The sequence below is a fragment of the Haliaeetus albicilla genome, chromosome 25 (genome assembly GCF_947461875.1).
Source record: "Haliaeetus albicilla chromosome 25, bHalAlb1.1, whole genome shotgun sequence".
NCBI lineage: Eukaryota > Metazoa > Chordata > Aves > Accipitriformes > Accipitridae > Haliaeetus > Haliaeetus albicilla.
This window is the reverse complement of record NC_091507.1, coordinates 9,940,404-9,955,842: the sequence shown is the minus strand read 5'-3', so window position 1 is coordinate 9,955,842 and position 15,439 is coordinate 9,940,404. Positions and strand designations below refer to the sequence as shown.

At 40.9% G+C, this 15,439-nt stretch overlaps 2 protein-coding genes across 7 annotated transcripts in view; one reads left to right on the top strand and one right to left on the bottom strand.

Annotated features, from left to right (window-relative positions):
• Window positions 1–183: 183 nt before the first annotated feature.
• Window positions 184–10,589, bottom strand: GTPBP6 (GTP binding protein 6 (putative)). Its single transcript, XM_069769940.1, has 10 exons — window positions 10,095–10,589; window positions 7,810–7,947; window positions 7,312–7,382; window positions 6,060–6,190; window positions 5,251–5,321; window positions 4,657–4,815; window positions 3,069–3,277; window positions 1,830–1,978; window positions 1,365–1,517; window positions 184–899 (listed from the first exon to the last, which is right to left on the bottom strand). The coding sequence occupies exons 1-10, from the start codon at window positions 10,471–10,473 to the stop codon at window positions 758–760; spliced, it is 1,602 nt and encodes a 533-aa protein (XP_069626041.1). The 5' UTR covers window positions 10,474–10,589; the 3' UTR covers window positions 184–757.
• A 6-nt stretch (window positions 10,590–10,595) lies between these two features.
• Window positions 10,596–15,439, top strand: part of LOC104318782 (cohesin subunit SA-2) — a 62,462-nt gene continuing 57,618 nt past the window's right edge. The window contains exons 1-4 of one of the 6 annotated variants that reach the window (XM_069769935.1): window positions 10,599–10,797; window positions 11,321–11,493; window positions 14,343–14,549; window positions 15,098–15,182. In XM_069769935.1, the coding sequence (XP_069626036.1) occupies window positions 14,524–14,549; window positions 15,098–15,182 (111 nt within the window). In that variant the 5' untranslated portion in view covers window positions 10,599–10,797; window positions 11,321–11,493; window positions 14,343–14,523. Of the gene's footprint in view, window positions 10,798–10,845; window positions 10,945–11,320; window positions 11,494–14,342; window positions 14,550–15,097; window positions 15,183–15,439 lie in introns of those variants that run through there. The other 5 variants (XR_011322072.1, XR_011322071.1, XM_069769933.1 and 2 more) reach the window with 5 other exon arrangements.

The window sequence follows — 15,439 nt, the reverse complement described above, 5'->3', positions numbered from 1 at the left end:
GATTCTTTTATTGGTTCCCAGTAGTAATTTGTAACTCAAGTAATGCATCAGGGTTTTTTTTTTTTTCCTTTGTGAAATAATTTCACAAAAAAATCCATGGTTTGCTGTACCTTAAATGTTTTCTCTAAAAACTGACACAGTAATAGGTATTGTGGATAAATTACTGTAGGCAAGAAAACTGTATGGGTAAAAGATGTTCACAGCTAACTTTATTTATTGCTTAATTATACAAATCTATGGGATTTTTTGCTTCACTGCAGTAAGACACGGCAATTATTTTACTTAGGTGCATGCATTCTGCTTGAATACCTTATTTATCTGTATTATTCATATACAAGCCATAACATTTTGTTCACTTTCATTTTCCAAGGACCATCTGAGACACCTTAACTATAGTTACTATTATTTTATTCTTAAAAATGGGGTAAAAAGATTTATTTAAGAAACTTGGTACTTTTCTGAAGGTTAATTCAGATGCCATCCAGTGATTTCCATGTGTTTGAGATCCACAGCTTATAGCGAACAACTGTTTTAACATTAAGAAGTTAGTGCTGTCCTTGCGCTTGCTGACAGAATCAAGCCCAAAGCTCTTACTGTTTCCAAACAGAAGTTTTCTGAAACTGTCCAGTTCTAAAATGCGTCAAAAACATCAACTGGAGAAGAAATACGCTCTTCAACACCTAGACTAACAGGTCATTAACTTCATTTCACATCCTCTTAATGAGATCAGTTTCTTTTCCTAGAAAAGGATGCAGTTTCATGGCATAAAAATCTTACTGTTGGGAAAGAGGTTTCTGTATCTGCCAAAAGCAGAATTGCTGATTATCACCTTCACCCGGGCTGTGCCATCTTCAGGCATGACTTCTACTTCCTGAACTGTTGCTTCTTTATAGAGCCAACTGTAAAAGTAAAAGCATATTAGCATCTTAAAGGCATGACATACTGCATAAAATGTGATCTTTGTTTTAGGTCAACATGGTCCAATCGAGGTAATTTAATACTTTAAAAGATTAAGTGCTTCACTTAACTTTTCATTTGCTACTTGCTGTCTGGAAATAGGGTACAGCATTTTCATAAACCTTTCAGATTTGTGTTTTTATCAGAAATCTGGGTTCCAGGACCAGTGGCATGGTCTTTCAGGAAGTATGTTTTATTGTACACAGAACTCTGAAGGACACTTTAAGAAGCAGACTCCAGGGTATCTAATGGGGATATTTTTTCTCAGTAAGTTAGAAAACTTTGATAATTATCCCTGTAATTCTTAACACAGATTAAAATCAGTCTATGATTTGGAAATTTTAAGACATGCAAAACTAAGAGTTTCATATTTCTCCAAGTCCTTCTTACAATTCAACATTATTTACCTTAGCTGAGGTCCCTCTAAGTTGATGTTAACTGTCAGAATCTTCTTCCCTGTTGCTGTCAAGATTTTTTTCTCTATTTCTTCTTTCAGCTCTTCTAAACCATGTCCATGTAGAGCAGAAATGGCTAAAGCATTTTCTTCAGTGGGTTTATATCTGAAAGGTTAACAATTGCTCGCACATTTGCTCCTGAAGATGAGGTTGTGAAAATATTCCAAGCACAGACAATTTAACTGTGCTACTTCATACTGGCACCTTCCTACAGAGGCCACTTCTTGTATGACTCAAGTGATTTCTTTTGTAATTAAAAGATAATTAATTCTTTTTAAGACCACTGTTACATATGTAAAAGATTGAGGAAACACTATTAAATGTATTCAGAAGTGTGGGAGCTCTTTTCTAGACTAAGAATTAAAAAGCTTCCAGAACACAAGAAATGTTTAAGTACACTTAGCATCTCCTGCTTACCTTTCTATCAAATCCACTTTGTTATGAACTTCTACCATTGAGTCCAATAAATGGCTGGGAAGATTAAGATTCTTCAGAACTGACAGAACGGTTGCTTTCTGGAGAATGGTTTCTGGATGAGTAATATCCCTCACATGAACTATCAGATCCTAGCAAGCAATATTGAATATATAAGAGTTACTGAAACATACCAGTTACCAGGTTGTAGAGATTTTATACTATTTTTGCATTGATAATTCATGTATCTCTCCTATCCGTTAGATAATACACTGGCAGGTTAACACTGTAAAATGAACTGCTAAAACAGTATTAAACCAATGCTGTTTTTTGCACCACGATGGAAGAAAAATCTGCAGCAGCTTAGTCTTCACTTGAGGATGAATTACCTCTAACAACTCTGAAACAAACCCTGTCAACCAAGCTAGTTACAGAATTCAGATTTCAATTAATAACTGACCCAATTTTTCAAAGCCAAGGCTGTATAACAGTAAGACTTCAAAAATACTAGAGAAGAAAAAGACTGAACTCTAAAAAGGTTTTAGAAGAGTAATGGCTGAAAAACTGTTTCAAAAATGGGGGAAAAACCCTATGTAACTTGTAATTCTATTCTTACATTCAAAATGCAGAAGATTATCCTTATCCTTAGTTCCTGACATACTATTACTGGTGCTTCACTTTTAGAAAGCTTTATACAAAAGTTATCAGTTTCAAGTACACGATCATGTTTGCCATGATAAAAACCAATAAACCTAATTCAGTATTTGCATTCAAAATGTTTTGTCATCTTTGCTCAAGATACTGCTTCAAACTTCTGAAAATGAGTAAGAAGTAAATTTCCTGCCTTTCATTTAACATTTCAGAATAAGAGACAAACAGGATAGTTGCAGACTTTTGAAAATCCTATTATTACATGGTGAAGTCTAGTCCTCAGAGGCATTTTGCTACCACTGAACTTCATTACCTTTGACAATACAGGCTTTTTGTTTAAGTATCTGTGTTTATGCAGCTTTATACTTTGCTATAACACAGGAAACTAACTTTAATGAGAAAATGACTGGAAAAGTACATTTATGTTTATTACATGCTGCCTGCATCACATCACAATCACCCACTTTTAGTGCTATAGGAAAACTTAAGTTAAAAACGGAACATTCCAGAGACTTTAATTCATTTTTAACTCTCAAGAAAGCTAGCCTCAACTTATTCGGATGCACTATTTAGGTTTAGTCAACTACTTACTGAGTAAGCCACTTCTTCTAACGTAGCCGAAAAGGACTCAACCAGATTATGTGGAAGATCAGTCAGAAAGCCAATGGTGTCAACATAAATAACTGCCATATGTGAGGGCAGATAGCCAGCATGGGCTGTAATATCAAGAGTGGCAAACAGCTGATCTCTGGGTTGAAGTCCTGCTTCGCCAGTCAAAGCTTTGATCAAAGTAGTTTTTCCTAATTAAAGAAAAAAAGGACAAGACTTTAATGGCTTGTTTCAAGCAGAAATTTAATTTGAAAGGCTCAGGTGAGTTAGATATGAAAAGATATGTTACATCATACAACTCACTAATTTAAATCTAGCCTATGATTAGTTATCTACATGATGTTAGGAAATTCAAAGACAGTCTTAACTTTTATAACTTGGAATTGGATTTAAGACCATGTCTGGAAGCTATGCTGCGAAATCACAAGATGATCAAAGACTGAACTGACCTGCGAAACGACCTACCCACATCTCTCACACCTCTAAGACTATCTGAAGAGCACTGCCACGACAGCATTAGGAAGCATACACTTATGCACTCCTCAGTGCTTCTGTTGTCAAATAAAACAATTCAATATTTATTTGTTAAATCCAACAATAAACAGAAGCACTAATAACACGTAGCTTATTAGGTTTATGTTTTTATTGGGCATTTCCTCATGAACATTACACTAGAGACATTTATTTAACTTAATGAATATTTCACAGAATTCAGTCATTAAACTAAAGTGCTCAGTGTATACCCTAGTTAAAGTATTTCAGTTATGTGTACATAATTGTAATATATATATAATTTTGTTGAATCTTCCGTTTTAGAAGTATGGAAGTATCACAGTTAAGAAAAAGACACAGTGTAATACAAATCTTTGAGTATATAACTGAAAACAAAATTAGTGCAAGGGAAGTTTGTTTTTATAAAGATGTTGAATAAGAAAATGAAATGGTCTTAAGATAATGTAACCTGAAAAAAGTGTCTAGTCCAAAGTGTATTTATGCTTTGTGTATGAATTCACTTGTGTAAGCTATAAATAAAAGAACAGAAAAACCCTTTAGCTTTATTTAGATTCTCTTATGAACACATATCAGAACACTATACATCAATCAATGAAAAGCTACAGTGCTTACTAAGCACATTTCTCAGATCAACTGCCAACTCTCCTGAATTTTCCTCCTATGCCTCAAGCCTTCACAGTGATCTAAACACCCATGTACTTTTCTCTACCCCTTCTGATCAAGTAATAGAGATTTGTATGAAGGGCCACTAACAGTACAGTCTACAGCACTATATATAAAATCTTTTTGGCACGATAGGTGCTAGGCATTTCTCCAAACCATGTCTTCAAGACATGGGGCGGGGGGGGGGGAGGGAAGGGGGGCGGGAATCTAACTACAACAAGCATAATTTGCTTTCCTAACTATATCCTAATTGACACATATTCATTACACAATTTAAAAACGAATTAAAATACGAAGCCTATTCACACTGAAATGAGATTCCGGCTAGAGTTTCTAATTAAAAATTAGACAATGTAAGCTCTTTCGTGTTGCAATTTCACGAGTTTTTGCTTACCACAATTAGTATAGCCCATTACTGAGATAATAGGAAACTCGCGTTTTCTGCGCTGAGTTCTAAGTAAAGACCTTTTTCTTCTTAGTTTCTCCAGGGCATTCCTAATTTTAAGTTCTTTTTCTTTCAAGATACGATTCTGTGTCTCCATGAATGTTTCACCTGAAAAATACAAATGAATAATTGGCAGAATAGTCTACAAGAGAAACAGTAAACCCAGTGATGTTGTGCATTGGGAAATCAAGTGAGTTAGCACTAGGGCATATGAAGTTATAAATCAGCAACTAAAACTATGAACTGTTGCCTAAGAGTCAAAGTGATAAGTAATTATTAAAACATATGCTAAGCACTCTAGAATAACCAAGTACACTTATGATAAACCCCTGTGGCTGCAAATAATCTGTCCACGGCCACTTACTGAGCCAGTACAGACCAAAACTTTACTATTTCTTTCCAATAAATTTTTGTACGTTCACTGAATTAGATGCAGAACACAAACAGTTTTTCCTTCCAGCCTCCTCCAGATAAAATAAGATGCAATTAAATTTGTTTAAAAGCTATGGAGAAAAAAACCCCTCTAATTCATGAGAACTTTACCTGAGCCCATGATGTATCTTGAGCCACCTCTCTGCTGATCTAGCCAAGACACATCATTTTTCAGATTTGACCTGGCAGTGGAATAACAGTTAATTAGAAGCAATTTTCTTTAATCAAGCTATCCTAAAATGCATAACAAATGTGAAGCAGTAGCGATATTCTAATAGTACAGATAAAACCACTAAATGACAGAGCTCTAAATAAAACCACCTTATGGCAAGAAGCCTGGCGAAAAAAATCCAGATTTTCCCGACTCGTTAACTGTGGTTTGAAAAAGCATGCAACTCTCTTAGCAAATTATAATGGCTATTCTGAAATTTCAGAGAACCAAAGATGCCTCTGATACATCCAACACAGCTCACGCCAACTGCCATGTACAAATATTTCTATGCCACGTAATGTAGAAATGTCGAAAATTCAGACACAAATTAATGCCTTTAATCCTCCTTGTTTATAGCTTTCCTTATTAAACCCATCAATATTATATATGGGATACACATATCCAATTCCTACATATTCTTGCAATTAACCTGCCGCATTAGAAAGAACCGGGATCTTTTAATGAGAAATATATTTTGTAAGATTATCTATTGAACACTTTCTGGTTTTGCCTGTCAGCACTGCAGAAGCTTAAAACAATGACATTATAGCAAATATTTCTATGCTCTAATCAATCATTGAGCATACTATGCAAGCACTGAAACAGTGTCATTTTCCTCTACAGTACAGTATTACCATTTTTGTTACTGTAAAGAAATAGTCACTACAATATGTAAGTAACAGTATGTGATTTGCACAGCTTGAGGTACCTGAGAAGTGGAATTTCAGCCAATGCTATCTGAAGTTTTGCTTCTTTGGTCCGGGCATTACAACGAAAAATGTGAAGTACAACTGTGTATCTGTCAAAGACTTTCACGCCCCAGGCATCTTCTAGTTCTTTCTTTAGCCATGTAAGACAAAATAACCTAGATGTTTTCTGTCCCCCTCAGTATCAGTAGATCAATTCTTACACAGCACTACAGTTATAGTTAGCTGACAGACACCTGAACACAGAGGATCTCAGGATTCCATTTCAATGGATGGGCAATGCTTATGAGCACTTTCTTGAATCAACCCTGTTAAATTGCTCTTAAGATCTAGATTTGTGAAAAGAATTTTTTTTTTAAACAAATCTAGTACTAAAAGAACTCATACTATAGATTAGGGAATAAAAACTAGGAAATTGCAATGAAACATTTTCAACTTCCATTTCACCAATAAACTGAAGTGCTCGAGGTAACTATCTCTTAGAGATACTTACATCTCTGTTCGCTTTATAATCAGGGAAAGCATTCAAAACTACCAGCAAAGCATTAATGTTTGCTTGCAGAGTTTGCATGCGCTTTACACCCTGCATGATGCTGTACATGCAAAAACCCTAAAAGTATTTATTTCAGTTTGTCTGAGCATTTCAAAGAGCATCTATAGTTCATGCACCAGTTGTTTTACTGCCAGTGTTAAAAAACAGTGAAGCATGCTCCTCCCCTCAACGTAATCCATCCATTTAAAATACGGGACTTTTTTAAGGGTTAGGAATGAAAGTTCAAATATTCAAAATATAACCTTGCTCTGAATTTACACCTCATATTCAAAACACAATACAGCATCCACAGAACTACAGGAAAACAAATACACTATCCACATAGATATAGAAACCTGTGCATATAGCTAATCCAAAATGTTGACATTCTTCATAACGAAAGCTGGGTTATCATCTTCATTTTGTGAAAAAGACCTTGAGTAACTTTTCCAACATTTGAAACAGGGCCAGTGGCAAATGTGGGAGCAGAGTCTATACTAAATAGCTATTAGGCTGCTGGAAAATTTCATGCATCAGAGCTGGAAACACGTATATCAACTGGACAAATGTAATAGCAATTAAATTTCCTTTCAACAAAACTCAGTCCAGGTGGCTTCATATATTACCGTTTGCAAATTCAGTCATAACTCACCCTACTTCTCATAACATCAATAGCTTCCGAACAATACTGATGTAAAGAGCATGATTTGATATTATATTACCTTTGTTAGTGAAGATATTCTTTCCACATTCAAGAAGACAGCTGTCACATGGGGCAATTTTTTAATCTTTTCTAAAAGATGGATAACCATTGCAAAACACAGTGTTAAATGTCAATTCTCTTTTTAAAACACACAGAATATAAAACCATTTTATGTTGAGCAGAATGCTCATATTAAATGGCACCATATCCTTCGTTCACAGAACAGTTGTAATTGCACTAATTTAGTACTATGTCAAGAACAGCTGCCAGTTTCACTTATGCCAATCACATAAACGTAGGGATTAAGTTGCTTCACACATTTTCAGTGAGCATAGGTTATTTCTATTCTGTGCTGCTTTTGTAACCTTAAAAAAATTCTTTGAAGTTTGCTTGCAAACCTACATGATGGATAAACAAAATTCTCCCTCTCTTCACCTTTCAATACCCATCCTTAAACAGTTCAGCTGCAGAAGTCTTCCATTTAGAATGAGCAGCGCTGAAAAATCTCAGTCCTTACCTGTCAACGCCTGAAAGTTTCCTTTGCCAAAAATAAACTTCTTGTCAGGATTTTTTGTAGGAATAATTATTTTCTCTAAAACCGTCCAGTTCTGAAGGGTATCTATAAGAGCAACGGCTTCAGCAATCTGTAATTCAGCTTTAGGAACACACACACAATAAAAAAAAAGAAAGAAAAAGGAAAAAAGATTACAATATACCATCATAACTTTGCTCAGATTTCCAATAACTACAGTATGCGCATGAACAGCAACAGACTAAGCTACACTGAAATTCTACTAGGGTATTTATTTTAGCCTCTAGCACAAGGAGCAAAATGTCTTACCTCTAATCAGAGTAATCAAACTTCTAGTTTGATGCAACTTTATCACACAAAGCATCTTTCTGCCTGTACAAATTATTTCCATGGTTGTTGATTTAGAAGAATTTTAAATTGTATTGTCAGCAAAGAAATTACCAAGTTTTTTGCCTCAAGAAGTGAAATGAATAACTAGCTGGAAAACAAATTCTGTTATTTCAGATGAGCACAAACCCATGTGATTAATTCCTTGGTGTTTTGCAGCAATATTTAAAGAATTACTAATACAGCATATCCTGCTGCTAACTTCACTGCTACTTATTCATAAAGGACCTACACTGATTTATGACCTGCTAAAAGCAGCCGATTCCAATCCTGTATTCTGGTTCATCAGTCACTTTTTAAAAAAAAAAAATTTAGATTTTTTTAAAAACATCTAAAAAAATTGGCAAAGCACTGATTTTTTGAGGACTTTGTGACATCACAAAGACTACACAGGTGTATCAGATCAGTAGATTGTTTTGATTTGCCAATCTTTTCCTCTTTTCTTAACAGATTTGTCAAGTTTCTCTAGATAGCAAAATGTAATTTGTATATTAAATAGGTTACCTTGGTCCAAAAGGCAATGTATTTTTTAAAGATAACCATGATCCTCTTTCTCCTCATACTGTTAGTGTTCCTTGTAAAATGCACAGATTTCCTGCTGTACCTGTGGTGTTTCAACAATCATTCCACACCATTTGTTCAGACTTCAGGCTCTTCATCTGGAGGGCCTAAATAAATGGAAAGGTATCACCGCTATTCTTCTGTATGTCTGGACAGAAAGGTGCTTTCATATTTTATTTATTTTTCAGTTGTAAAATGGGAGTGGTTATGTAAATTCTGCAACGTGACAATTTGTTATAATTAGCAGCACTAATAAAACTAAATGAGATTTAGGTTCATGACATAATAAATTTGAACACAAGAATATGTGTCATGTATGAACTGCCTCTATGTAAAAAGCTAACTTACAAGATGCTTAATCCTTTCTATTACAACTTTGCAATTAGAGAAGTGTTGGGAGAAGCATCGAGTCAAGTTCATCATATATCTTAACTGTGCCCGATTAATGCCTATTAACTAGCTACAAGGATTTCTGAGAGAAATCTAAGAGCAGCAATGCGAAATAAGGTCATTACAGAGGAATTACTGGTGACTGTGTGGCTAGGTAACTGCACAAAAGCACTTTTTTCCTTGTAGAGGAATTACTGGCGACTGCGTGGCTAGGTAACTGCACAAAAGCACTTCTTTCCTTGTAGAGGAATTATTGGCGACTGCGTGGCTAGGTAACTGCACAAAAGCACTTCTTTCCTTGTAGAGGAATTACTGGCGACTGCGTGGCTAGGTAACTGCACAAAAGCACTTCTTTAAGCCCGGGAGAGGACTTACACAAGACCGCGTTTTCGCCGCGCTCTCTCCCACGGACAGGGCAGTACTCCTGCTCTTCAGCCGAGCTCTGGGCAGCCCTCAGGCCGAAGGACTGCCGCCCGCCCGGGGGCTGCGGGCTACTCGCGTCCTGCTAACGGCGGGGAACCCCGGCTGTCCCCTCGGGCAGCCCGTCCCTCTCCGCACCGAGCCGCTGGGCCGCCCGAGACCCGCCGCGGGCGCGATTCGCGAGCGAAAGCACAGCTCGGCCGAATCGCGTCCTCCTTCAAAACGTTCCCGCAGAGGGAAACGGCGACCCACACCTCTGGCCCGAGTTCGTCTTTCGCTCGTCGGCCCGGGCAACGTTTCGCAGCTCTACCGCCGCGATAACGGGCCTACTCCACGCTACCGGCACCACTTCCCTACGGGTATTCCCGCGGGCCGAAGAGCACTGGAACGGGCGGGGGGGGGGAGCAGAACCGAGGCGGCCGAGGGCAGCGGGAGAGCGGCGCTGCCCGCCGGGACCCGCGGGGGGATAAGCGGCCCGACCCGCCCCCCCCCGCCGCGGCGCGGCCACGCACCCCTGGTGAGCGGCGGCTTCTTCGGGCCCCACTTGACAGCCGGGTGCACCACGGCGACGCGCTGCGCGCCGGGCTCCACGGCCAGCGGAGAGGGGCCCAGCAGCTCCTCCAGCTCCGCCTCCTCCTCCTCCTCCTCCTCTTCGTCTTCTTCATCCCCGCCGGCGCCCGCCACCTCCTTCCACCGCCCTCCGCCGCCCGCCCGCGGGGGCTCGCCCCTGCCCGGCGGCCTCTGAGGAGCCCGCAGGCGAACGGCGGCGGCGCTGAGCGGGCGGGCGGACGACGGCCCGCCGCGGCAGCGGGCCGCGACGACAGCCGCCGCCGCCGCCGCCGCCCGCCGGCAGCGCAGCAGCAGCGACTGCGAGAGGCGGCCGGGCCCCATCGCGCGGCCGCCGGCGGCGCCTCGCCACCCCCTCCCCGGCCGAGGCGGCGGGAGGGGCCGTTACGGGCCGCGTCCTTCCGCCATCGCCCCGGCCGCGACGGAAGCCCCGGGGACACCGGCGCCCCGCCCGCGCTGCGGTGCTGGGCCACGTGACGGCGACCCCCGCCTCTGATAGGCCGGACGGTGCCCGGGGGCGGCCGTGATTGACGGCGGGGCCGGAGCCGGGGCGCGGGCCGCCGCAGCGAAGGGAGGGGCAGCCCAAGGGGGGGGGGGGGGGGCGGCGCCGGCGCGCGCTCGGGCCCGCGGAGCGCGTCCCCGCGGCAGGTGAGCGGCGGGCCCCGCGCGGCGCGCGCGCACCGGCGCGCTTCTCCTTCCTCCTCCTCCTCCTCCTCCTCCTCCTCCCGCCGCCGCCGCCGCCGCCGCCTGGGCCGCCGCCGCGGCAGCGAGCGCACCCGCCTCCATCCCGCAGCCGTACGTCCTGCCTACGTGTGCCTACGGGTGGCTGGAGGTCCCGGGCCGGCCCGCCGCCGCCGCCGCCGGTGCCCCTGAGGCGGCCCGCCGGTGCGGAGCGGGGGCCGCCGGGCAGAGCTGGGGCGCGGGGCCGCCGGCGTTACGGGGGTCCGCCCCAGGGGGGGAGGAGGGTGAGCGGGCCGGGCGGCTCTCCGGCGGCTTTGTACGCCCGGCCTCGTCAGGGCTCCCGCCAGGTGCAGCGGTCCCGCCTCCGAATTCCCTTCGAATTAGTGTCTTGAGGTCGCATCCCCTTCTGCGGCTCGGCTTTGCGGGGGACTTTCCGGCTTGGCTTAAGGGAGCTGCCTAGAATTAACTCTCTGTTTTCTTTTCTTGACAGTTTTTGGCTGCCGTTTACGCCCGCAAGAGCCAAAGCTTTGCTAAGTTTTTGACGCTACCGATCTTGGTGAAGTCTCCTCAAAAGCGGTGCCGATCCCGTTAGCTTGCTGTCTGAAATAATGTGGTGGAGATGATAGCCGAGCCCAACGCAGCCAGTAACCTTCCCAGCCAAAAGTAAGACCTGGCACTGGTCGCTTGTAAAATTTGTTGGTTAAATCAGGGTGCTGTCCCTTGAATTTGTGCCCTGCAGATACTGGGACAGTCTACAATGTGTCATCTTGGTGGGAGGGGAAAAAAAGGGATTTGCTATGCACTATGTCTTCTTACTAACGTCTCCGTTTTATTCCCTTTTATGTGTTGTTTAGCATCTTCTTAATGTAGTGTTTTATGCTGATTGACAGAGACCCTGGCCTTACAAGCTTTTCTGTGCCTTATTCGCTACAGTGCAAATGAACCTACTTTGAAAAAAAATAATGGGCAGATTCATAGTCAATGCATGTGTTCACTTCAGTGGTGAATTTGGGGGTGCTGAATCTGTAGTCTCCCCGCTGGCATTGAGCGGGGCATTGCTTCTCTGTAGCTGTTTTTATCAGGGATACGTCAAGTCTTCTCCCTTTCATAGTTTTCAGTCATCGGTTGAAATGAGCTATAAAGCAAATGTGTTCGTATTGTTGTTTACAGAATGGTATTTTGAAGTAGAAAGAGCAGATGTAAATAAATAAACTATAAAGTTAAAACATTTGGGTATATGTTGTCTAGTTCTAAAGAGTGAAGCTTCTTAGATGTCTAGTGTTGCATGCTTTGGACTCGTTGCAGCCCAGCCGTTGCTGATCCTGTCACCTTCTGAGCAAGTCTGCTCCAGGTCTTTTGCTTCATTAAACTCTAATGAAAGCTGAGACATGTATTCCTCATAGTCCATGATGACAATTAATACAGTTTCCCATGTGTCCTTTCCAGTATGTTTCATCTGAAGCCAGCCTCTTAGTTTCAGAAGTGCCAGGAAGGTAACTGGCTATTTAGCTCATCTTCTTATGTAGTAGCTTATGTAGAAGAAGCTGCTCCTTCTTCCTACAAATGTTTAAGTACTTGCTTTATGAATAACCTTACTGGAAACCAGTATTAAAAGGAAAAAGAAAAAAAAAGATTAAGGAGGAACATGAGTATTGATATTATCTGGATTTAAAAAAATCTCTACTTTTGTGTAGGCTCTCTGTTGTAGCACAGTGCTTCCTGTGGCATTGTTATGTGTTGTGGTGCACTAATAATCAAAACAATTTAGAAACTAAATGGCTTTTCAGTGTTAGTATTTAGTGTTTAGTTACATTTGTTGAGTGTTTAAGACAGATATTTAGTGCATATGTGAAAGTTACTCTGACTGGTTTTATCACAGAGATGTTGTTTTACTTGGTGGTGTTAGCCCAACATGAGGAAGCTGTAGATCAGCAGTCTTCTTGTTCTTGCAGGTTTTGCTGAGCTTTGGTAAGCATGCTGTTCTGAAACTAAGTGAATATTCCAGGCATTCACTTACTTTGTTGAGCCCCTTTTGCTACAGGTACATTTTGCCCGGCATAAACTGACAAAGTAAGTAGCACAAGGCCAGTAGATACCATCTGTAGTGCCATCCTTCAGGATGTTCTTGGGAAAGAGACGCATGAGTTTGAAGCTTCAAAGAAGTACATTCTGGACAGAGATATTAAAAGCAGTACGTGATCAGACAAGTACTTGACTGAACTGTCCTGCAGCAGTTCTGATTTTTTCATTATTTAAATGTTTTAATTCAACTTGGACTCAATTGTGGTTGCTGTAATCAAACGAAATGTGTTTATTTTCATTATGGGGTGGAGTAAGTTGTTGGATATTACATGTAAATAGTTCAGGAAAGTTGTTTTAGAGTGTGTTGAGCGTTATGTTGAGGTATAATGCAGAAACAGGTAACGCATGTTACCACCATGTTGGCTGGCGTCTGAGTTGTAGTTCTAGTGAAACAGTGCAAGTAAGGACATGTTAGTCCAGCCTCATAATGTTGCAGTCTGCTTTGAAATAAAGAGTGAAAGTATTTAATCACATAGGATAAGCAGCTCCTTGACAAACACGTTTGGATTCTTTTTGTTTATTTGTGGTCTGTAGAAGAATCTGGGAAGAACTAACTGCCGTCAGAAAAGCAATAGATATTGCTATCTCTTGCTGCTTTTTCTTTTCAACTAGGAAGTCTCTGGTGGTGCTTGAGATACTTAATCTCTATGGCTTGCAATTATAAATCAAAGAAAACATTTGAAAACTTTTGCAAAGTATTGCTTATAGTGAACTGACTCAGTTGTGAATTATACTTCATCCCTCTCTTTAACATGCAGAAGTCCAGACAGCTGATGTACGGATTGGTTCATCCTGAGTTATTTTCTTGGCTTCCATCTGTCAAACACTGTGGCACGTTTTGAACATTTCTATGACAAGATGTTGATTGAATTTAACTTTCATGGGACTTTTCTGTGTAGGGAAGTTCAGCATTTGTAAAACTGTATTTAGAAATTTGATATATTTTTATAGACTTTTATATTCATATAGAATTTTTAGACGAGTCTTTGGAAGCCTATTTCTACATCACTTACAGTGATGTGTTCCAGTAGATTAAAAAAGTAGTGTTTAAATAAAAATGTCTGTCTGCTGTCACTAATGAAATAACGTCAGAACCTTGGTCCTGCAGTTGCTGCTATTCAGCCTCAGGATTTGCTTTGCAGAGGCAATGTCTGACTGAAACAGTCTTGGGAAGAACGACAACAGTGCTTATCTGGCATTGATAAACCTATCTGGGATCGAGCTGGCTCTGCATCCATAGCACAGTTAATTCTCCATCTGGGTTTGCCAGCACTGGGTATTGGAGGGTTGACTGTATCTGACAGTGCAATACACTGTTTTTTTTTCTTTGTAAAGTGGTCACTTGTGTTAGTACACTTTCTTGTTGCAGCAGTCTCATGAAAATGAAAGTAACTGTACACTGTCATGTTTATTTTTGTGCCTTCTTATAGTACAAGTCAACTGGCTTATGTCCTGGCCACCGTAGCTTTAAAGGAGGCCATAGCAGCCAGCTACCAGTACTGAACCTGCTGCACAAGTGGGATCCAGCTCGTCTGCTCAAACATGGCCTTTGGCAAAGCATATTGTTAGCATTGGAAATGATGAGACGTGACATGATTTCATTGCAGATAAATGTATTGCTTCAGATCTCCCAGAAGGTGCATCTTTATTTATAAAATTATTCCTCCATCATATTAGCAATGACCTGCAAATGAAATTTCTGATGTGTCTTTTTTCTTCAGCATGTTTTATAGACAACGTAAAACAGCTTCTTCCCCTCATTTTAAATTGTAGACCCATCAAATGTTATTGCCTTGTTTTGTGTAGAGCACCCATGAAGTGAAGGCATACTGTGTTACTGCTTCATGGTGCAAAGCTCGTAAGTCAACAAAGGCCGCCTTAAGTCAATGTCAGCTTTCTGTTTTGTTTACTTACTTTCTACTTCCTTGATAGCTTTGATAGTCTTGCTAGTTTTCTAATTATATATCTTGCAGGAAAACAAGTAGTTTGAAAAGGGCCTCAAATTTCTGTTGTACTTTAAAGGTAGCTGTTTGGTTTTTAGTAACAAAATGACATAACTTCCAAATGATTCATTAAAAATATTAAAATATGTGTATATGTTGTTATTTTCTTCTGTTGTTTGTACTGAAGTGTGTAGTTCTGTGTTCTCACTGCTAACCCCTGCAATGTGTTTGTTACATTTCAGAGAGAATGCTGTCCATGATGAGACTGTGCCCGAGTCTGCTGTGCAGAACGGCAGTAGTGTGAGAAATGGCAACCTGAAAACACCAGTAAGTGGATTTTTAAAAATTTTTAAGTTTTTTTTTTAATTATGGAATTTATTTTCTGTCTCATTCAATTGTTACAAAATTGAGTATTACATAAAACAATCACAATACAGTGCATCTAAAATCTAGTCACTGGATACAGCTTGACCCCCAAATTCCATCAGCATCAGAGCCTCAATGCTGGCTTTTGAACAGTCAGTTCATTTCAGAGTGTGTTCGTCCTTAGCTGTGCACTGTGTGCAGCTGATGTTAATTTGCAG